The sequence below is a fragment of the Colletotrichum chrysophilum genome (genome assembly GCF_026319265.1).
Source record: "Colletotrichum chrysophilum strain AFK26 chromosome Unknown scaffold_2, whole genome shotgun sequence".
NCBI classification, from domain to species: Eukaryota; Fungi; Ascomycota; class Sordariomycetes; order Glomerellales; family Glomerellaceae; genus Colletotrichum; species Colletotrichum chrysophilum.
In genome coordinates this window covers 107,095-129,185 of record NW_026517289.1, presented here as the reverse complement: position 1 = coordinate 129,185, position 22,091 = coordinate 107,095, and the positions used below count along the sequence as shown (strand labels likewise).

Here is a 22,091-nt window from a genome sequence, read left to right as displayed (position 1 = left end):
TAATTCCATGTGTCTCTGCGGGTTTTCAGTGTCCACTCAGCCGGCCGGAACGTCTGGTTTCAGCCCGTAAAAGCCTCCGGAGCGGAGCACCCGCGGGTCCGGGCGCCCAAGCTCCCGTGAAGCTCGGCCCCTTCGGTCCGCAGGAGCCCAGTAAATTTCCTTTCTTGAGCTACCAGACCGGGCGGAAATCTGTCTTCACAAGCCAAAAAGAAGAGCCTGCTCAACTTTGCTAGGTGGTTGCCGTGTCGGGGTCGGAGGTTTCGAGTGGTGGTAGAGAGCTGCTGCGACTTCGGCGAGCCGACCAATGGCCATGGCCGTAGCCAGTACACACGAGCGACGTGAAGAGTAAGGACATACGGCTGTTGAAGAGAGGGCCTAGTTACAGGATCCCTGGGGCCGGCGACAGTTTTATCTACTCTACGGCTCCGGTTCTTGGCCACTGCCGAATTCTTCATGTTTATCACGGCGAACTGTCGCCGACCGCACGGGATAGAGCAGACGGCCCCAAAGTGACGGTTGCTCCCCGTTTCCCTATTCGGGTAAGCGCTCAGCACAGCTTGCATGTGCTAGCGTGGCGTAGCTTTATCTTATCAGCCCCGCGTGGGTGACGCCCCACGTCATCGACAGGACCTCCAAGCCTGAGGAGCCTTCGACAATGCATCTCCTTCAACAAGGACGCCAAACAGACGGTTCTTTGCACATTCAACGACTCATGAACACTTCGAAGCCATCTTCATTGGCTGCTTCATGCCTGGCTCTACCGATGTGACGGGCGTTCCCCCCCGGAGCTAAGGTTGTGCTGTAACGACTCCATGGCTCTCTCCAACACCCAACCGGCGGCCCTGCAGAACATGCATCTCTGGAGCCCATTCCGGCTTATCTCTATCATAGTTTGCATCATAACACCGACAACACTCCAGAGCGACCCCGCCTTACTCATACCATTCAGAGCGTCCAGATCGTCCACAGACCGTCGGGACGTCCTCTATCCTCTCAAGCTAGAACCTCGCCGCCGGCCCTCCTTGGTCGGCACAACCCTGCCATGAGCTCAAGCGAGTGTTTGGCCTGGGGTCTCCGTCCGGAGTGCAGAATTGACTTTGCAAACCCAATGGAAAGCTTGAACCAAGCATCTGCGCTGATCTTGCAAGCATCATGACCCTCATGAAGGAGGGAGCTTTATCTCTGCCCCGCATCTAGCCCGGCATCTCTTCCATGGGTTCGCCTTTACCTAACATGAACACGTCAATACGTTTGCATGGAGATGCATCTGAAGATGTCCATTGACCAGTCCCGTCTCAGGGACCTTCTGTCGTTGTGGCCAATCCGTAGACGATAAGCCTGGGAGCTGGTCCCAGTCCCTGCGTAATGCTGCACTGGGCCTCCATGCGTGGAGAAGAGCTGTCGAGCTCGACGGCCAATCTTTTCCAGAATCTCTCGGACCTTGCAGCTACCCGAGAGTTCTGTTTTAAAAGCTCAGTCTTCGCCCGCACGAAATTTTGCTTAGATTTCCGTAGCCATTGACAAAGATTCGCGCCAATCGACCGTCAGCAACATGATTTCCCGGACTCTTCTCGCCCTTGCCCTCACGGCAACCGTCTACGGTCACGGAGACCATGACCAGAAGTCCATGTCTGGACCTCACCAGTCTCTCTGGTACAACACTCTGCCGGGTGATGGCGGTACTCAGGTGCGCAGAGCAAAAGCATGTGTGTCTACATCACGTCACTGACAATCCTAGGCCGACTCTGTGTTCTCGGGCATTTCCACCTTCGGTCGTTTGCCTTACCAGCCGTGTCTGGCGCAGGGCAACGTCCAGTACGATATTGCCTTCATTGGTAAGCACGTCGTTCATTGCCGGTTACTGGAGCTACGCTGACTTTGGAAAGGTGCTCCCTTCGATACTGGTACCTCCTACCGCCCCGGTGCTCGTTTCGGACCTTCCGGTATCCGTCAAGGCTCTCGTCGCCTGAACCTCTAGTAAGATACCATATGAGGGCTTCATCACAACACCATCACTGACTCTCTTCAAGCGGAGGGTACAACGTTCCCTTGGACACGAACCCTTTCAACAGCTGGGCTACCGTCCTTGACTGTGGCGACATCCCCGTGACTAGGTATGTCTCTTCTGGCAATCTCCCAGCTTATACTTACATCGAAATAGCTATGACAACACCTGGGCTCTTCACCAGATCGAGGAGGGCCACTTCAACATCCTCACCCGCAAGCCTGCCACGGATGCGGCGAAGAAGGGCCCGGCCAAGAACTCGCGGACTTTGCCCCGCGTCATCACCCTCGGCGGTGACCACACCATCACCCTCCCCCTGCTGCGCTCCATCAACCGTGCCTACGGTCCCGTGTCCGTCATCCACTTTGACAGCCATCTCGACACCTGTGAGTACCTTCAGCAGATGAATCGCTTTCTGAATGCTAAACAGAGTCAGGGCGCCCCAAGGTCTTCGGCGGCTCGCCTTCCGAGGTCGCCAGCATCAACCACGGCACCTACTTCTACCACGCCTCCCAGGAGGGCCTTCTCCGCAACGACTCCAACATCCACGCCGGTATCCGCACCACGCTCAGCGGCCCCAGCGACTACGAGAACGACGGCTACTGCGGCTTCGAGATCGTCGAGGCCCGCGAGATCGACACCATCGGCACCGACGGCATCATCAAGAGAATCATCGACCGCGTCGGCACCAAGAACCCCGTCTACCTGTCTCTGGACATTGACACCCTCGACCCCGCCTGTAAGTGGGCAAGTGCTTCGTGTTATGATGTGTAAAGGAACAAGTCATGCTGACCGGCTTTGCGCAGTCGCCCCTGCTACTGGTACCCCTGAAACTGGCGGTTGGTCTACTCGTGAGCTTCGCACTATTCTGCGTGGACTTGAAAGCCTCAATCTGATTGCTGCGGATATCGTCGAGGTTGCTGTAAGTTTACCCCGTGCGGTTGTAATGGTTGTAGCGGCCCCTGAGACTAACACATCGACCCACACAGCCTGCGTACGACACCAACGCCGAGCACACCACCATGGCCGCGGCCGACGCTCTGTACGAGATCATGAGTATCATGGTCAAGCGCGGACCCCTCAGCGCCATGGTCAACGAGACCGAGTCTGCTTCGGAGGAGTTGTAATCACATAATAACCATCCTGGAAACCTAGGTGTCAAGGATATTTCTATGGTCAGATATGATCCTTGGCAGCCTAGTGATGAAGTTTCTACAACAGGCGTTGGATGGTGGGTGGTGGTGAGAGGAAAAGTTGGTGATTGGTGTCGCGGTCGGTGGGTTGTTGTCATGTTTATCACGAGTCTATGAGAGAACAAATAAAGCACGTTGAAAAATGATCAAGTCATGGTACTGTTGAAAAAGAGGACCAATGACAAATATTTAGAACATGACGATGGCAATAGCTTTGGAGACACAGACAATCATGAGCTGCAAGAGAAATCTAATATGAAAAACATGAAGAATCGCTATAATACACTCAACATGGTTAGTCTCATAAAGAGGTTATACCTCAAGGCCTCCGAGGAAGAACATCACGCCTGACTGAGCATCGACTCTTCAACTACCCCACACAAGATTGCCTCATCGTGTAAGCTAACATTGAAGTAGGAGGGGCAGCAATGACATCACCCAAAGTCGCCAATTCTCCTTCACACGTTACACACCCACAGCCAAGGCAGGTCAGCTGAGAGCAAGAGAAGACAAGATTGCCCTCCCACCCCGTCGCGCTCGCCATCTCCCTCGGCTGCCAAAACCCAACCCGCGTCTGGAATGTGCAGCGCATCGGAGCCCGCATCGCGATTTGGGGGCCGAGGGAGACCGAGGGAGGTCTCTGTTAGAGTTAGTGGGGGGTGGGGGGGAGCAGCACGGACGGGACCCAAGGCGCCTCCACGCTGCTGTGTGTGTTTTCGGTAGCGGCGGGGACGAATCGGACAGGGCCTCTTGAGTGGTTTTCTATTTTCGTTACAGGGTTAGGCTGGTTAAGGGCAGGGGGGAAGGCAGGGAACATTCCACCGCGCTGGGTGCGCCGGTGGAGGCCAACTGCCCAGGCATGCCTTTTCTTTGCTCTTCTGAGGTACGCGAACGGCGAACATGCAAGTTGCATGATTTCAATAGTATCGTCGACGGCGTTGGTGCAGACAGAAATCACGGCCGCAGCCAGCATATCGTGTAAGTGAGTCAAGGATAAGAATAGCATTGTGCCATGTTTTCTCCGAACGCTATCGAGGCTTGTCCAGCTGAAAGGATACGATCCAAAAACGTTGGTTTCTTCACGGGTCTCGCCACAAGTGTCAAGCCTCGAGCTTAATCGGCACCGCGGGCCACGAGGCGGTGCCTACCTTACCGAGCGTCCGTCGTCGCCGTAGGTTAAGCAGCTGTCAAACCGTCTACTCGTTCTCATTCGACAATCTCGCGATCTCAGCTACACACTGCGCAGTGCCACAGCTGGGCAGCTACAACAGCAAAGTTCACGGGGCAAGAAGCTTAGCATCTGTCACGGCGAGAGAAATCTCAGATCCGGTTACGTTTGCTTCTCCGTGGCAATGACGCAGACCACACTGCGCCCAGCTCCGAATGCCGGGTCATCCGCGACTGCTCCGTCCCATCATCCAACCTTGGCGATTCGGAGCGGATAACGGACTTGGTCGAGAGTCATTCCTTGCGCTGATGACCCATGGATGATGAAGAGCTTGCGACGGAGGGTGGCTTGAACGCCTGCACGTGTTGTCGCCGCGATTTCTCGTGGAGGTGGTGGTCGTTCGTTTCCGGGCGGGAGGGAGAGCGTTTTCGCCCCGGCCACCTGCAGGTTTGCGTTGTATAGGCTTGTCTCACTCGGTAGCGGGTGCCCGGCGTTGGAAATTGCCCGTCGGCAGAGTCATTGTCTGTGTGGACTTGAAGATGCCGTACGGTTGCAAATCTAATCAAAGATGGCTCTTCCTGGAGTTGGTTGACTTTGCTGGCGTAGAGCTCCATGCGTGGAAATCTGCTACTCGCCTTATGTAACTGACAACATCTCTAAGGAACTGCAGCCTACTAACGGGCCAATGTGGAAGAGATATGAAGGCATCTCGGAGATGTGACGGGCCGGAAACGAGAATCTGGCAGTTTCTGCAGAATGCGTAGCCACAAGAGGTTGGAATTCCGTTTCGTGATGTCAGCGACACGGTCATCCTCCCCGTCTCTCCTCTCGTTTTCCTGATGGCGAGACATTGCGATGTGGGTTTCCCTTGCCTGCCACTGGCATTCACTGACCCTCCAAAACGCAAAAAATACCTTGTCCCGGTCCATCGGAGACTTCTGCCGAGATCCTGGTTGCAGAAACATCTCACACCATCGTTTCCCGCATATCGCACCCAGGCGAGGTAGACCGGCGCGAAACCTACACAAACGCTCTCGGACACATTCTAGTCAGCCAAGTACGGCTCTAGGCTAAGACTACACAAAAACGATATTTGAACGAAAAATAGGAGAAAGAAAGAAAGAAGAATGGCCGAGCAGTGTAAAGGGCAGCCGTATCTGTCAGATGCAAAGTCCGCCCAATAGACCGAGGAGCGCCCCGATTTCGTCTCATCGGGAAACCCGCGTGCGCCGCTACCAGCCTCAGCCCAGCCCGGCTGCGCCAGTACCGTCAACCTGTCCCTTTCTCGTGTCTCGACGCTTCTTGTCTCTTTCCGCGACTCCAGCTGTTGCGTGGATGGGTGGACAGGCTTGCCTTGCTTGTGTTGCTTGCTTGCTTGCGCTAACTCGCCCATCCCAGCCTCTCCATCCCACGCGCGCCCGAAGATGGCTTCCCGACGTTTCTTCTCGCCGCCGTCGCGACTAATAAGCTCACACCATCTTCCAACGTTTATATATGGATGCCCTTGCTTCCAACACACACCCTCACTTGCCGAATGTTTTCACCATCCCATCTTCACTCATCGTCAGTTGCATCATATTATAGCATAAGCATCACATCACTCGTTTTTGTGTGCTTTGCTTTATATATACTACCTGCCCTCTCACTTATACCGTCCGGTCCACTTGGTTCATAAATAATTCAACACCGAGTAAGAAAGCAGAACATACACTGCAAACCACAAGAGATGAAGACACACGCCTACATACTGTTGGCCATGTCGGCCATAGCATCAGCCGATTACACATAGTCAGTTCCCTCCCATCCTCCCTTCCATCACTCAACGTCCCTCCCTCCACGCCACTAACACGCAACGCACAGCAACCAAACAACGGGTGTATACACCTGCTCCCGTGCCAACTCCCAATGGTGCGCCGGCGACTCCTTCGGCACAGACATCATCATCCGCTGCAACGCCCAAGGCAAGGGGCAACCGGGCCGCTGCACAAACAACCTCGCTGGGGAGTACCCCCGTGGCGTCCAGCCCGCGCAGTGCTGGATGAGCAACGCCGACGCGGGCGATGCCGCCTGCGAGAAGAACTGCGTCGTCTACGCCAGCCCCCAGCCCTTCCTCCTCCCGCCCAGTGTATGCACTCCGTACTCCGCCGTCACGGGCTCTCAGACATACCCCGTCGGGAGACCTACCGGTACAATGGCCCCTGGTGGGAATGGCACCGGTGCTGGCGGTGGACGCGGCGGCGGCGGCGGTTCCATGATGACGAGGAGCTCTTCGACGTTTGGATTCACTTTCCCCATGCCTGAGCCTACTGGTCCTGGTACTGGCGGCGGAGGTGGCAGCGGTGGTGGCGGTGGCGGTCGCGGTAACGGCACTGCTCCGACGACTTCTCGTGGTAATGGCATGGCCCCCTCGATGTCTCGCGGCAATGGCACTATTCCGACAACTGTCCCCCGTGGTAACGGTACTGCCCCAACAACGACCCCGGGCGGCAGTGGTGCTCCCGGAGCTCCTACCAGCAACCCCAGCGCACCTGGTACTCCGGGCCAACCTGGCCAGCCGGGGCAGCCCGGTCAACCCGGTCAACCCAGTCAACCTGGACAATCTACCCAACCTGGCCAGTCTGGTCAACCCGGCCAGTCCACCACCCCTTCCTCTTCCGCAACTCGAACCCCAAGCGGTCCCACTGGCACTCCGGGTTCTCCTTCCACCACGGGTCCTTCTTCTGTGCCAACAGCTGGTGCCGCTCAGAACACCGTTGGTTATCTTGCAGTTGTTGGCGTTGTTGTTGCTCTTTTCCTGTAAATTCACTCTCTTGATATCCCGTACGGAGGAATTGTCGAAGTATTGGAATTACAAGCCATTTATACACACATAGTATTGTTTGTTTTAATCATCGGCATCGTGGAACATGCTAGGATCAGGGCTGGCCACCAGGCGTATGGAGTTGTATTTATGCAGATCGTGTTGTAGTCGTGCTGTTACCTGATGCACTGCTGAAAAAGTCATCACCACTGATGCCGTCGTGTGAAAGTGAGAACAGTTCATTCGGGAAGTCATCTTGGACATATAACACGTTACGGAATGTTTCTCTTAATTATATAATAGCCTAGATATATTTAAATATGCAAGGTGTCTATTCCATTTGACTCGTAAACGAGGATAGCCTCGCTCTCGTACAAACATAGGTGTTGCAAAGGATTGCGTTGCCACTCGGTTGCGCAGGCTGGCTTCGCAGCGAGGGTTCCAGTATGCTTATCATACCGTCATGCTGCAACAGGTGCAATTCAATCAAAAGTTTTACTAGCCGGGCAGTGTCCCCTACAATTTCAATCGTAGCGTACCCAATACTTCGACTAGGACGACAGTAGTAGAGAAGACGATAGGGATAGCGATGACGATAGTATTGGTGGACGGCGATAGACGACGACGACGATAGCTCGTAGGCCTCTTACTATTAGATCACCGTCCTGAACCATGACTTCATGACTTCCTCGACCAATCTCGAAGGGTCGGCCACGGTCATGTGCAAGTATTCCACGGTCTGCATCTGAGCCTCCTGCATGTTCTTGTACGCAACGCAGCCCACGGGATCTTCACCGCGCCACCAATGCATACACGGACCGGTGGGAACGCCGAGCCTCAGGAGGTCTTCCCTATAAAGCCAGCACCAGTCGTCGAAAGCGCACAGTACCAGTGTCTCGGCGCGGTCATTGTTCATAGCAAACAGGTGGTCGTGGCGAGCGACCACGTGCTTCGGGTTTCTGAGGGCCACGTACATGTTCCAGAGGAAACTGGTCCTCTGCCGATCGTCCAGCATCCAACGCTCCAGGATCTGGTTGAGGGGCTGTAGCGGGTGGTAGCAGCCCTCGATGACCCCTATCCAACCGAGCTCATGCTGGGGACCGTTGACGATAATCGTGGCGGCCAGTATGCTGAGGGCCTCCTGACGGAAGGCATGGCTTAGCAACGGAAAGAGGAAGTCGTTGAAGCGACGGCAGACGGTGCGCATCCTCCAGAACTTCCTCCATCTCAAGAAGAACTCGGGGTCGTGATTGACCACGTTGGGCGCCCTGTCCTGGAACACGTGAGAGACGGAGTGGTAGGCAACGTCCGGCAGCAAAATCCACCACAGTAGTTCTTGGGGGAGTCTCAGTATGCCCGCGAGTTGTGGTGTGGGTTTCGCCATCTTGCTGCTTGTAGGTTTGAGGTATGCGGTTGGTTTGCAGAAGCCAAGGTAATCGAGAATGCAAAACATGGTGCCTGGTGGGACTTGCAGTCTTGTTCATTTATAGTTGTCAAACGGATAAGACTCATTAATCCAGAATGGAGGTTGCGAAGGGTTGCGAAAAGTTGTTACTATATCCATCAAGGTCACACAGTCACCTGCATGTCTACCCTTTTTTCTTGTACTACAGGGCACTACATCCCCCCCCCCCCTCTTTTGTCATCCTTATTCTTATTATTTCTGTCATCGTCGCCTCCATCATCGTCGTCTATCATCGTCGTCTATCGTCGTCGTCTAGCGTCGTTATTCTTATAGCTGCCCCTATTCTTTCTTCTACTATTACCGCCCTTGTAGAAGTAACAAGTACGCTAGTTGACACTGCCTGGCTAGCAAAGCTCTTTCTAAATGGTTGAAAACAAGGAAGATGACTCCAGCTATATATCAAATGTATAGTACATGACGACTACAGGTGGTTGAAATGCTCCTTCAAGCTCTTTCGTCTCGTCCTAGGCGCATTTGAAGGAGATAGCACATATCGTGGGACTCTTTTAAAAAGATTTCGCAGTCATGAAATAGACCATGTAGACAACAGTAACGGCAAAGGCAAGAATGATAGTAACAGTTATAGAAATAGTAGGAATGATGCATCGTATACTATTATATATAGAAATAGCACTTCACCCGCTTGAGAATCCTCCCGGATAACAAAGCTCTTTCGAATGGTAAAAAAAGTTTGGATTTCCTATATTTCGAGTTCTCTAGCTCTAACATGTCAGAACTAAGGTTCTCAAATCAGCTTGGATTATTCAGTACTCACAACTATGTTGTGCTGCCTGCTCCATTGCTTTTAGATACCAACCCAACTGGCCTGCCTTTTCAACGTGATACATCCATTCCTCGTCATGTCTTTGATCATGAATTGTTGGTTGAACCATGGCTTCGAAGCTTGGTGTACGTTTTAGCGCACATGTATTACTATATGCTGCCTTTTGTGGACGACGTCGGCATCTCTCTTCCCAGGGAAGGAACATGAGGCTCTCCGCCTCATGGAGGCTCATCTCTAAATTCGGGAATCCGTCCAAACTCGGCCAGGCGGCTTCGGGCTCGTCGAGAGTTTGGTGTATGTTGTGGATCAGGCTCACAATCTGTCTATCCTTCAAGTTCCAACAGTATAGGAAAAGTTTGAAATCTGAAATCTCGCATTCGTCGGGTAGCAATGACGCATTGTCTGACGGACTAGTCACCTGCAGCCGCCGGTGTGGTGAATCGTTGTTGCTAAGCAGCATTAAAAGCGCGACAGCCTGTCTTTTGAACTTGGCAGAGAGAATGGGCTTCAGCGCCTCGTCGAAGCTGCGGCAGACACGAAGATACACCCATGACCGCCTCCAAATGTTGAAGAAATTGGCGTCGAAAAGCTCATCGATCGATGCGGTTGTCTCGTCGAAATCGGCGGGCCATTCAAAATTCTCTGGCAGCAGTATTTTCAGCAGAAGCTCGGTCGGTAGCTTCTCCATGGCGACAGCTTCAGGGTCCGGGGATCCCAACGGTTTGTTTGTATCTGTGCGTGAAGCACGACCGCCGACGTTGCATGCTGCAGGCAGCTTTATGTTCGGATCGGCTTGCTCACAAGGTTTCCTCACAAGGTCGAAGAAAATGTGCTTCGAATCCTTATTTCCGGAGATTGGGGCACCGTTGTGGCGTTCCATGGCGCGCGCTACGTGGGGGGTTCGTGAGAAGCTAAGGGAGAGAAGGTGAGACACCACTTTGGATCGCGCCTGCTCACCCCTTGGGAATGCGCCAGCTATGCCCTAACTTTACTATTCCCAACAACCTGGATAGATAAGGCGCGTTCACCACGCCTCACCTCTCTTTCCCTATACCTTGACAACCACGATGCCCCGGAAGTTTCCGTCATCAAACGAACCTCAAATCCGCGCCGAGTAACTCAATCCGAACCGTTCCCTTACCCAGAATCAACGGGAGAGCCATGGCAGTCGCCCGACAGCCTGCCGTCTCCGGGACCCGCGTTTACGTCATGATACTGCTAGGCATCGGAGACCTTGGCGGCATCATCTGGGAGGTCCTTGCAGCGATCATTTGGGAGGTGTGGATCACCCTCACGAACCACTTCCGCCTCTTCGTCGCGACCTACCCCCTTATGGGTCTCCTCTTCCTCATTACTCGCGGATTCGACCTCACGACCTGCGTCGGCGTCTGTTGCGGCGCTTATATGTACACCTCCTTCCTGTACTACTTCGGCCTGCGCGACCGCCTGCCCTGGGCCTGCCTCGTCGCGACGCTCCTCACCTTCGAGGGCCCGAATCCACGACTGCTGCGCAGGGCAGCGGTGACTGCCTTCATGCTGGCGCGGGACGACAGCTTCGGCGAGCTGTACTCGAAGCGGGTGAGAAATGCCGAGGTTCCGTGGGAGGATGGAAGCGGGTTTGCGTTCTTGTTCAACTTTGAGGGCCGAGAGCTGCTGAGGGAGGTCTGCTTGTATTTGGTCAACACGCTGTGCTCGTCGTTCGACCGACCTCGCGTGCAGGACGACTTCAAGCTGCGGACTTCGGTCAGGACGGTCGATGTCTTTGTCCTTCCACTGCTGGGGCTGATAGACTGGGCTTGGAGATACAGACGTGCGCAGAGACGACTGAGAAAGGCTCGACTTGCTCGGGAAAAACCGCAGACAGTTGAGCAACAAAGCTGAGGAGAGGAATGGTATAGATCGTAAACGGGTTCGTTTTGAGCATGTTTAAAAAGCAGTCCTAGTTGAGACACGGACCTGGACAATACAAACAAAATTGGGTATCGAGTTGAATCGAAAACGGACACCTCCAAAATTCCGAGAAAAAGAAACTCGTTGACTCATGCGCTGATTGGCCCGGCCTCATCCTGCCACCACTCCATGAAAGTCAAGATTCGCTTCGTACGCTCTCTCGCCATTTCCTTGCCAATCTCCGTCTTCATCATGCCCTCCAGCTTCACCAGCTTCTCCTCAAAGTGCAGGATGCTGTCGTCCATGCTCCGAGCGCCCTTGGCACCGCCGAACGTAAAGCATCGGCCGACGCCCACGGCGCCGATGGCATCCAAACGGTCGGCGTCTTGCACGACTGCGAGCTCCGGGTATTCGGCGATCAGGCTGCGGACGCGGGCCGGACCCTTGACCTCACTGGAGTAACTGACTCCGAGACAGATGGTCTGTACGCGGGCGGCAAGGTTTTCATCAGCACCCAGAGACTGAAGGACTGTGGAAACTAGTGTCGATGCGTCTTCGCCAGGCTTCAGGTACTTGCGGTCGCCAACGTCATGGAGGAGGGCCGCGAGTGTGATGGTCTGCTTGTCTAGTGCTGGGCTGGCAGGGGACTTGTCGTAGATGCGGTGGGCCAGCGAGAGGACGCGCTTGATGTGGTTGAAGTCGTGGGAAGCATCGTACTTTGCCATGTAGGCCTCGACGTATTCGGTGACCTTGGCGATGAGCTCTTCGTTTGTGGTTGAGTTGGAGGCCATGATGAGGACTTGACAATGGCTATTAGGTAGCCGAACTTTTCTTCAGATTATTCTTTCGGGAATCGCACTTGACGAAAGCTTCGAGGTCTTCCAAGACCGAGACAGCTGTGCCTTTATCGAAGGCACCTGCAAGACTTCTCATAGGTAGGTTGGTAATCAGAGGCTTCCGGCGGCGGACTGCGGCGGACTTGAGGCTGCTCGAGGCTGTTAGTTTGATCTTCGAGAGCTGCTGCCTTGAAGTGACTGAGTCAGGCCGGCGATAGACGCAGGAGATAACCGGAGCAAACGCGGGCAGAACGCGTCTCAACAATGGACGAAATTCGCGACATTGGAACGGCAACATGTGCGCGGTCACGTGATGTAAGCTTTCTGTAGGTGGATCCATTGGCCTCTCACGGGCGATCCCGCTGATTCCCGCCAGGTACTCCTGTCACCTACGAGATGCCACACCAACCTCACCACAACGGCATGGATCTTGGATGGCCAAGATTTTTGGTCGAGGTACGCAAGATCACCCCGTGTGAGGCCTGCGACGTCGACGTTACTCGCGGACATTCAGCTCGTCAGCAGACAGAAATCTCGCCATGCTGAGGTCAGACCGCTTCGAGCCTGCAGTCTTTGTGAGACATCCGCCGGCATCACCAAGCACTTCGGTGTTGATATCTCACGTCGCCTCGGGCGCATGGATATCGTCGTCCGGCCACAGGATCCTTCCGATGTAACGGAACTGCGATCACGATGAGCTGCTTTTGGCGGTCCAGACTTTCTGCATGCAGCGAACTGGATCCTCGATCCAAGATGCCATGAAATGCCATGAGGGGATATCGACGCGGCGTCGTCCATCCTCTCTCCAGCAAGGCAGAGCTCCTTCCGTGTGATGGGCCTCACATACCCGCCGAAGCTAGAGACCGTCGCATGCATGGAGCCGGATGACGCACCTTGGGACCATCCCGAAGAAGAATGGAACGGCAGGCAGTATCTCACCTTCCATCGCCGAGGTGTGGGTGGCTCAAGGTCACGCAGAGGGGCGGATGTCGACCGAAGGCGGAGGACGGCAGTTTGCCCTTGGCGGGTCGCCTTACGATCGGCCTTGTTGTTGACAGCAGCCGACAGGGCAGGCAGGCAGGCAGGCCAGACCGCCCAGGAAATGGGGAGCAGGCTGCGGAACGCATGGCTTTTTGGCTTTTCTGCCCCCATTTCTGCGCCCTCTCCCAGCTCCGGATCTCGGTAGTGTTTGATCTCCCACAGGCCCCTTATTCGGGGATTTTTTTTGAGCACTCCTTGGCCTGGGTTCCATTAACCATCGCATCTTTGACACAACAGACGGATATCGACTTGGACAGACGATCGAGTATTGCATGTGTCTTCCATGGTGCGATGCAAAGGCAAGTACGATGAGAATGCTGCGAACGACGGCGTACAGAAGAGCCTGCATGTTCGTCAGGGAACCAGGAACATGGCGTCTGGCGCCTCTTTCCGTGTCCCTTTTCTTCCGACTCGCGCGATCTTCGGCTCTTCCCTGGGCGACGGCTGGCGGAGGCCATCAACACTCCAATGAGGAAGTTTGTCTTCTCAGCAAGCCGCGCATGTACATGCAGACCGCATGCATGTTGACTCGATGCATGATGCAGTATGTCAGTTCATTCAGTGATGCGGACAGACCGATACGGCGAGCGAGCGAATACCGTGCGGGAATTCGGTCATGGGCATTGCTCCTCATCTCGCACTTGGCTGGCCAAGCCAATCTCGTTGGAAAGAAAAAAAGTATGAGGAGGGCTGGAAGGCTTGTGAGAGTGGTGATGCTTCCGCGAAGCTGCATACGGGCAGTTGAAGAGTTGAGATGCTGATTGGCGCGAGGTGCAGCACATCACCAGGTGACGGGTGATAAGCGACCGGGCGCAGAAGAGCGACGTGCAAATCTATTGGCCAATGAGGGCAGGGATTTAGACGCCCAATCAAGCCAAAAGGGCAATCGGCTTGGAGCCACACGGTGGACGGAGGAACGTACCGCGCTTTAGTCCCCACAATCCCGGATGGGGTCCACTTATCTCTTCTATTTTGGCCCGCCGTGTCCAGGAAACCCCTCTCCTTCACCATGCTTAACCGCCCAGCGTGCAGACATGGCCCATCCCAGCGGCCGGCTCGTGGTAGCACTAACGCAACAATTGACTTGGTCAGAAAACGACCTCTGCCTACCTGCCTAGGGTACGAATGAGAAAGAGGGGAACAACCGCGCCAGAGGTGACGGCGATGGGGATGGGGTGCGCTTGCTGAGGCTGCCCTGCTTCCTATTTGCCAGCACACCTCGAGAGAGCTTCACTAGCTCCCAACTTCCCAGTTCCCGTCCTGGAGCGAGGGGATCCCCGGCCGGCTGATCTCTTGAGCGCCGACGCGGAGCACCATCACCAGTGTGATATTGGCTACCTGCATCGGCCATCCACAAGCCTTGCCATGCCCAGCATCCTCCTCATTGGGCCGTCCATCAAGTGATGCTTCCTTTGCACACTCCACTACTGCGTAGTACCTTGGGACTAGGCACGCTGACTGCCTGCTTGCTTGCTTGCCCCAGCCATGAGCGGCGCATGTAGCACCGCATCTCGAGTGGCTTTTCCAACCCACCACACACAATGTGTCGTTGGCCCTCTCATGCGGCCTCGCCTGGACTCCAACTACGGCCGCTCAAGGCATATAATGGAAGCCTCCCATCCCTTTCGTCTTCCTTTCCTCTCTCTTCTCTTCAGCAAGCACTCGACAAGTAATTCCAGGTCTTTGATTTTCCCCCTTTCCGTTGTTTTTGTTCTTTGTTTCCCTAGAGCTGGTCTCTATTCCTAATTGCAGCATCAACTAATACCCAATAACCGTTATTTCCAAAAACACCAATTTTTTGCATCACCACCATCAAGTTGCTGGGCAACTTTACCCCTAATCGGAAATCTGGAATTTCTTGCTCAATCGACCACCATTATTCGTCAACAGTTTCACACCTTGTTCGCAGCTTCTCCTGATAAATCGCAATAATGTCGTCCACTCAACTCTCCTTCTCTCTTCGCGTTTCTTCCGGCGTCAAGACCGTCCACCTTCTTGGCTCCTGGGACAACTACGTCGGACAACTTCCCCTGTCCAAGGACAAGACTTCCTCCAAGTCCGGCTCGTGGAAGGGCACCTTCAAGTTCAGCGGTTCCACCCTGTCCGCCGGCCAGCGCTACTGGTACTACTACATCATCGACGGCTACCACGTCGCCCACAACCCCAGCGTCACCTCCACTGTTGAGCCCACCACCGGCCGCGAGCTGAACATTCTCGACGTTCCCTCGTCCGGCAAGTCAAGCAGCTCCAGCAGCAAGTCCTCCAAGTCGTCCTCGTCTTCCAAGTCCTCCTCCAAGTCTTCATCACACTCCTCCTCCCACTCCTCTTCTCGCAGCTCCCGCCGCTCCTCCTCCAAGGACAAGAAGAGCAGCCGCAACCGCTCCTCGTCGCGCGACATCCCCAAGGGCCGACCTCTCTCCATCTCTCAGATCAAGGCCCCCAAGCCCACGTCGCCCCACGCCACTCAGCACATCCTCAACGGCGACTACCGCGATGAGGATCTCGAGGAGCTCACCGCCCGCTTCGGCGCCGCCGGCTTCGACGATGAGGATATCGTGACAGACTTCTCCAGCTCGCCCGTGTCGTCCAGCGGCTCCAGCCTCTCCTACCGCTCCGACAGCTCCAGCCCCAACTCATCCATGTCCGGCTACAGCACCCCCGGCTCCGACGTCAGCACCTGCACCTGCGAGCGCTACGGCATCACCCGCAAGGGCGACCGCGTCAAGATCGACTGTGGCGGCGCCCGTTGCGGCTACGGCGACAGCTCCGAGTGCTCCGACTCTTCCGACGAGGAGTCCGACGAGGAGGAGGAGTACGTCTCCAACAGCCGCCGCCACGGCATGGTCGTCCGATGAAAATCCCGATGCCGTCCCGGGGAGGACACAACATCACCATGAAGACCTTAATCAGAAACAAACCCGAAGAAGAAGTCCCACGTGGACACACATTCATTTCGTCGCGCGACCCGTTCTCTTTGCCGCTCCCGTCTCGGCCCCTGGGGGCCAGGCGGCGACGCCGGCACACGGCAGTCAGCGCACGTTTCCAACCATCATTGCATCCACCGAGGAACAGCGGCATGCCGAGCCGGTCTCGGTACTGCCCGCAACACCTCGCCCCAAGTGGGTCGATGCTGCGACCCCACGCCGCGATCACCCCGTCCGGATCGCGCGTGCCCGTTTCGTTTGTCATGTGCTCTTACTGACAACGAGGGAGCACCCCCGCGTGCCCTCCGAAGGGAGGCATGCGAGGCCGAAAGCTCCAGCGGATGAAGAAGCCTTTGTGCTTCTGGGGATGGACCAATTACTGCGGCCCCAAGCTGGATGTTTGGAAAGCTTGGGCAAGCCGCCCTCATGTACCTTAGACAGCCAAGATACCGCCACAGGCGGAATGGGTAGACGCCTATGGAATCTATTCATCAATGAACACAACCTCACGTGCCTCCTAGTGATCTTTTTTGACAGTCTTCCGTAATTTGGCGCATTGCCTTCGTATATAGTGGTCTACCATCAGTGTAAGTTGATATGGTCGACGATGTAAGATAAAACCTCCGACCCTGAACGGGGGTCCCTTCGTGAAAGTCGGCGTTCGGGGGAAAGATACCGCTGAAGAGGGCGGGGCCATCAACGTCACAAAGCGGGCTGGTGGGGGTCCTCTGCCGCCGTTCATCCACTGAAAGCTGGGGTCAGGGGGCGTGTTGCTGCAACAGCGACCCCGCGATGGAGGGACTTGGTGCGGGGACTTCACACACCTTCCTCTCACCTCATTTCCGCCCCCTAAACTTCCATCTTCAAACACGCCCTCCAAGTCTCTTGAAACGGAGGGTTCTTTTGTCCATAACTCAACCTCGTTTTTTCGGGTTGCTCGTCTTTCCACAAACCGCCCAATTGACCACCCAACGGTCAATCACAACCAAAGCCTTTACCACGAACCCCGCTCTCCCAGATCCGCAGACCGCCAAATCGCCCGCCATGGACTACCCAATCGTCGACTCCCACATCCACCTCTACCCAGAGACCGAGATCGAGACCCTCGCCTGGGCGACCCCCGAGAACCCGCTCGCCAAGCAGCACTCCGTCTCCGACTATGTCGCCGCGACCGGCAGCCCCCCCAACCTCAAGGGCTTCATCTTCCTCGAGACGGACCGCAAGCACGACCTCGAGGCCGGCGTCAAGGACGCCTCCGGCTGGGAGTTCCCCCTCATGGAGGTCTCCTGGCTCCGTCGCATCGCCGAGGGCAAGCCCCGCGACGGCGAGGGCCACGGTGAGGAGCACAAGGACCTGTGCCTTGGCATCATCCCCTGGGCTCCGCTGCCCTCCGGCGCCGAGGCCATGCAGAAATACCTGGACCACGTCAAGGAGGTCGCCGGCGAGCACGTCTGGCCCAAGATCCGCGGCTTCCGCTACCTGCTGCAGGACAAGCCGCACGGCACCGGCCTGACGGACGACTTCATCGACAGCCTGAAGCTGCTCGGCAGGCTGGGCTACGTCTTCGACCTCGGCGTCGACCAGCACCGCCGCGGGAAGCAGCAGCTCGACGAGGCGCTGGAGATCATCGCCCGTGCCCATGAAGGTGTTCCCGAGGAGGAGAAGGTCACATTCATCATCAGTCAGTTACCCATCCTCTAACATCTCTAAACTCCTGCTAACTGCTCCCTGCTCGTAACAGACCACCTCTGCAAACCCGACCTCGGCGTCATCAACACGACAGACCCTTCCTTCATCTACTGGCGCACATCCATCTTCGCCCTCTCCGCGTGCTCAAAGACCTACATCAAGCTCTCAGGCGGCTTCTCCGAGATGCCCGACTCCCTCAAGAAGCAGGACCCCAACGCGCTCTTCGAGGCCCTCTTCCCCTGGCTCGGCGTCGTCCTCGCCACCTTTGGCCCCCGCCGCACCATGTTCGGTAGCGACTGGCCCGTCTGCACCGTCGGCGTCGACGAGGCTTGGCGCAAGTGGAAGCTGCTTGTCGAGCGCATGTGCTACATGGCTACCATGGACCCCGAGGACCAGGCCGAGCTGTTCGGAGGAACCGCCCTGAGGGCCTACGGCTTGACTGGGTTTTCGCTTGTGTTCTAAAGGATTCATGATGAAGTAGTAAGACTTACAGTGGGCAATCATGTTTTAGAAGAGGTGGAAAGGCTTTACGATTTCAACATGGGCGCTGGAATGACTTTGATGAGAGCAGTTTTGCACACAGATACCAAAATCCAAATGATACCTTATTTAGAGACCGCCTGGTTTTCCTGTGTACTCATTGCTCCTATTAAAGAAGATGATATCATTAATAATACTAGCGGCGACGACGACAGCAGACGACAGTAGACGACGACAGTAGACGACGATAATGACGATAACGACAACAACGACAGCAGTAATGATGATAACGACGATAACAGCAGCGAAGATGGTAAGGTAGAGATTATAGCCACTGGGAAAATAAGCGGTATCCTTGTTTATATGCAGATACTGTTACCAGCAATCACAAGCATGATGACCGTTGCACAGCGAGGGATAACCAGGCAAAAAAGTGCTATTGGTTGACCGAGAAGAACCAATGCTACAGCCAGCGATTTTAATCATAAACAGTACAGGAAATCAAAGAGCTGCTGCCCGAACCTGCCACGCCGGCTGAACCTGACGTGCATATCGCAATGAATCTCCAAGCATGAGAATTGGCGCGATAGCGGATACTCCTTTCTTCTTCCTTCCAACGTACCCATATGCGTCCCGTCGCAAACTTTGAATACCAATAGCAAACGTGCTCATAATTCGATACAAAACATACTCAATCCTTATGGTTCGATGATCCAGGTCTGATCTGCCAGAAATGCGCCAGCAGCCCTCTCGGTCTGAAGTCACGTAATCTCCGTCTGCGGCCATGCCGTTCTTGAGAGAAATGCAAGGCGCTTATCGTGTCCTCAAGCCGGGACAGGATTATTTCGAATAGCTCTTCTGGCTTGGCGATTTTTGCACTCGAGAGCATACTTAGGATCGTTTGCCTTCTTCCACTCAATATACTCCTCATACTTCTGCTGAGCCATGGCATCAGGGATGCGAGGCTTCTGCGGGCGTAGAAATTTGTTGTCGAATTGCCCAGCTTGGTGTTGGTTGAGAAAGCCATTGTTGGCCATGTTGGAAGGTGCTGTTGCAAGGTTGTTGAATGTCTGAGGACCAAGCCCAGGAGGCCCGATGTCAGAACCAGCAACAAATGGTCGGTTGAAGCCAGCCGTAAATCCGCCTGTCTGCGGTCCAAATCCTGCCATGGGCGGAGGGAGACCGGGTCCTTGAGGGTGCGGTCCAAAAGCAGGAGCCGGATGAGGCAGATTATGAATCGTTGGATTGATGAAGGGATGGATTGAATGACTGGGCGGCGAAGTCTGCATTGGCATAAAAGTGCTGATCGGAGGTATGCCATTGTTAAGGTCGACTCCTGGAGACATGGATGGCACCAGTGGAAACGGTGAGGGCTGCAGAGCCGGTTTCATAGCAAGAGACTCAAATGAGAACGGCGAGGTTACCTTTTGCTGCGCTGCGCTTCCCAAACCGAACTTCTGAATCGTGTTGAGAATCGCCTCATTCGAGATTTGTTGGCCGCCGCCCTCCTCAAACGGCTTGAACTGGTCGCTCTGACCTACAATCTGTTCGAGAACCGACAGAGGAATGTTCATAGAGGTCTCTGATCCGCGCTTCTCTGCAACAACGGGGTTTTCCTTGGAGGAAAAGGCCGCGAATTCCTTCGCTAGGGGGTTGAGAGACCGCTTTATAGGGCTTCTCATGTCGACACCAGAATCACCAGAGTCTTGTCTTGGTCGATCTTTGGGTGAGTCCTTTACCACAGCTACTGGATGGTACTCTGGTATAGACGAACTTTTGAGCTTCCGAAGCATCTCATTGAAGCGAATCTCTTTGATGGCATCTTCGTCAGAATTCTTGTCTCCAACAGTGACAACGGCAGGGTCTTGTATGATAGCTGTCTTTTTGACCTGGCACTCCGCCTGCAACTTCTTGAAGTGGTCTTTCCCGCTAAAAATGTTGTCTTGGTCGTAATTGCAAGGGTTGGTAAGATCAACCATAGACAACTTGCGAGGCGTGATCTTAGCGCCTCTCAGCTGCTTCTCAAAGTCGAGGATGCCACCATCGCGAGGCTGGGACTTGAACCGAGTGGCACTCTTAATGCGGCGGATCTCGGCATTGTTGAAAACTCCATTGTCGCAGTCGGGGTCATCGCAATCGTGGATCACCAAGTCCATGACAAGAGGGGTGGCTCCCTTCTTCTTCTAGTTTAGGGCACTGCCTGCAACTCTCTCGTCGAAGCGTCCGTGGTGAATAGCGAGGCACCTGACTTTTGCACCTGGCTCCTTCTCCAGGGTGAAGATCTCTTGAGGCACGACCGCCGCATTTCCTCCGAAGACGGGGTCTGTTGCGATCAACAGAGGGTCGACGCCGGAAACAGGCTTCCGCAAGTGAGTAGCAGGGTCAGCCATGTTGAAGTCGGTGCCGATGCCAGAAGTCTTCCGGCTCTTGGAGACTCTGATGCACTCAGTGTTGTTTTCATGTGGTTTGAGGGGCTTTCTCCAGTTCGAAGAGTTCAATACGGCGGCGTGTTTCTCGGTCAAGGCTCTGTTCTCGTCGTTGGTTCTTTGAGGCGAGGGGTGCCGGGTGTTGGATGAACCTCTGTCGGGTCGGTTGATAAGCCCCGCAGCATTTCTGATATTCGTGTAAACCATCTTGGCCGCTCGTTTGTCAGAGATGGGGAGTTCAGCGAGTGCCGTGAGCCCGCTCTGTTTTGCAGGAGCTTGCAGACTATCGAGAAAGCTAATATGACTGTCAATATTTTGGTCACCCAAGCTTTTTGCGAAAGCTAGAGACAGAAGGAATCAGACGTACCTTGATCGGTGAATCGGTCGGCGCTTTGCGGTTCGTTGGGAAGGCACACACTGCAGCGAGTCTTTGCGACGGAAGGACAAAATAGGGCCGCGATCTTGAAGCCGCGAGAAAAACTGACCGAACGGAGAATAGTCAAGTTCTTCGGGACCAGACTCAAGGCCGCAGACGGGCAAATCGAGACGTTGCAATGGAGGAGATAATTCGGAGGTGGGTTGGTGGAGGTTCAGTTGGCTTTTTTCCCTCGTTTTGTTTTCGGGAAGGCTGGGAAAATTCAGACCCCTCAACTGATTGCAAAAGCGAAAGAACAGCGGGTTGTTCTTGCCTCAGTGGTGGATGTCTAAGGTTCTGAGATTGTCTGGATCGGTCCTGAGGTTGTGACGATGTTGCTGATGTGCTTCGCCAGAGAGGCATCAGCGTGTGAAAGAAGCCTTTGCGAAGTGATCGGGGACAACAAGGAGCCGCTGCTGGGACTGTTTCGTAATCTGTACCGTGAAGGGAAATCCTCGCTGATAAAGAAAGCATGCGCTCTACTCTAGGCTTGGGCCCGTAAGTCTATGGATCGTGTCCAAAAATCCAAAAAAAGGCTGAGGTGATGTTGAGGTTGAGTGTTGATGTTGAGAGGATGTCGTTGTCTAAGCAGGGACTGGTTCAAATCTAATCACTGGCACCGGAGATTCGCCTCCGCGAAATGAGGTACAGGGAAGGCAAGACAGTCTCAAGTCTGTCTGTGAGGAAGGAGTTGGTCTAAGAAATAAAAAAGGAAGAAATGAAATGGCATTTGCATCTGTTGGCAAACGGGAAAGTGCTACCTGCTATGGGGAAGGAGCGACAACGTACCCGGAGCATCTACGGGCTTCGACTGTGAGCCCACCTTTGCGAGGCCGAGTCCTATGTCTGCGCAACTAAATTACCTGTGTATTGAGTTGCTCCAATTAAGAACGATAGCAGAAAAAATGATAAAATGGAAGCCACGACGACGGTGGCGACTGACGATGGCGACAAACTATGGCGACGGACGATGGC

General features: G+C 54.8%; 8 protein-coding genes across 8 annotated transcripts; 5 read left to right on the top strand and 3 right to left on the bottom strand.

The window, feature by feature from the left end:
- Positions 1-1,552: 1,552 nt before the first annotated feature.
- COL26b_000428 (uncharacterized protein) lies at positions 1,553-3,132 on the top strand (the record flags this gene model as incomplete). The annotated part of the gene is made up of 8 exons (XM_053173397.1): positions 1,553-1,687; positions 1,739-1,835; positions 1,887-1,977; positions 2,031-2,114; positions 2,162-2,391; positions 2,442-2,744; positions 2,812-2,927; positions 2,995-3,132. The coding sequence occupies 8 exons, from the start codon at positions 1,553-1,555 to the stop codon at positions 3,130-3,132; spliced, it is 1,194 nt and encodes a 397-aa protein (XP_053042445.1).
- A 2,990-nt stretch (positions 3,133-6,122) lies between these two features.
- COL26b_000427 (uncharacterized protein) lies at positions 6,123-7,166 on the top strand (the record flags this gene model as incomplete). The annotated part of the gene is made up of 2 exons (XM_053173396.1): positions 6,123-6,154; positions 6,227-7,166. The coding sequence occupies 2 exons, from the start codon at positions 6,123-6,125 to the stop codon at positions 7,164-7,166; spliced, it is 972 nt and encodes a 323-aa protein (XP_053042444.1).
- A 652-nt stretch (positions 7,167-7,818) lies between these two features.
- On the bottom strand, positions 7,819-8,550 carry COL26b_000426 (uncharacterized protein; the record flags this gene model as incomplete). Its single annotated transcript, XM_053173395.1, has 1 exon — positions 7,819-8,550. The coding sequence occupies one exon, from the start codon at positions 8,548-8,550 to the stop codon at positions 7,819-7,821; it is 732 nt and encodes a 243-aa protein (XP_053042443.1).
- A 2,026-nt stretch (positions 8,551-10,576) lies between these two features.
- On the top strand, positions 10,577-11,296 carry COL26b_000425 (uncharacterized protein; the record flags this gene model as incomplete). The annotated part of the gene is made up of 1 exon (XM_053173394.1): positions 10,577-11,296. The coding sequence occupies one exon, from the start codon at positions 10,577-10,579 to the stop codon at positions 11,294-11,296; it is 720 nt and encodes a 239-aa protein (XP_053042442.1).
- A 158-nt stretch (positions 11,297-11,454) lies between these two features.
- On the bottom strand, positions 11,455-12,096 carry COL26b_000424 (uncharacterized protein; the record flags this gene model as incomplete). Its single annotated transcript, XM_053173393.1, has 1 exon — positions 11,455-12,096. One exon carries the CDS (start codon positions 12,094-12,096, stop codon positions 11,455-11,457), a length of 642 nt encoding a protein of 213 aa, XP_053042441.1.
- Positions 12,097-15,113: 3,017 nt separating this feature from the next.
- Positions 15,114-16,037, top strand: COL26b_000423 (uncharacterized protein; the record flags this gene model as incomplete). The annotated part of the gene is made up of 1 exon (XM_053173392.1): positions 15,114-16,037. The coding sequence occupies one exon, from the start codon at positions 15,114-15,116 to the stop codon at positions 16,035-16,037; it is 924 nt and encodes a 307-aa protein (XP_053042440.1).
- Positions 16,038-17,150: 1,113 nt separating this feature from the next.
- COL26b_000422 (uncharacterized protein) lies at positions 17,151-18,257 on the top strand (the record flags this gene model as incomplete). The annotated part of the gene is made up of 2 exons (XM_053173391.1): positions 17,151-17,787; positions 17,848-18,257. The coding sequence occupies 2 exons, from the start codon at positions 17,151-17,153 to the stop codon at positions 18,255-18,257; spliced, it is 1,047 nt and encodes a 348-aa protein (XP_053042439.1).
- An 842-nt stretch (positions 18,258-19,099) lies between these two features.
- On the bottom strand, positions 19,100-20,908 carry COL26b_000421 (uncharacterized protein; the record flags this gene model as incomplete). The annotated part of the gene is made up of 2 exons (XM_053173390.1): positions 19,100-20,458; positions 20,525-20,908. The coding sequence occupies 2 exons, from the start codon at positions 20,906-20,908 to the stop codon at positions 19,100-19,102; spliced, it is 1,743 nt and encodes a 580-aa protein (XP_053042438.1).
- Positions 20,909-22,091: the final 1,183 nt, after the last annotated feature.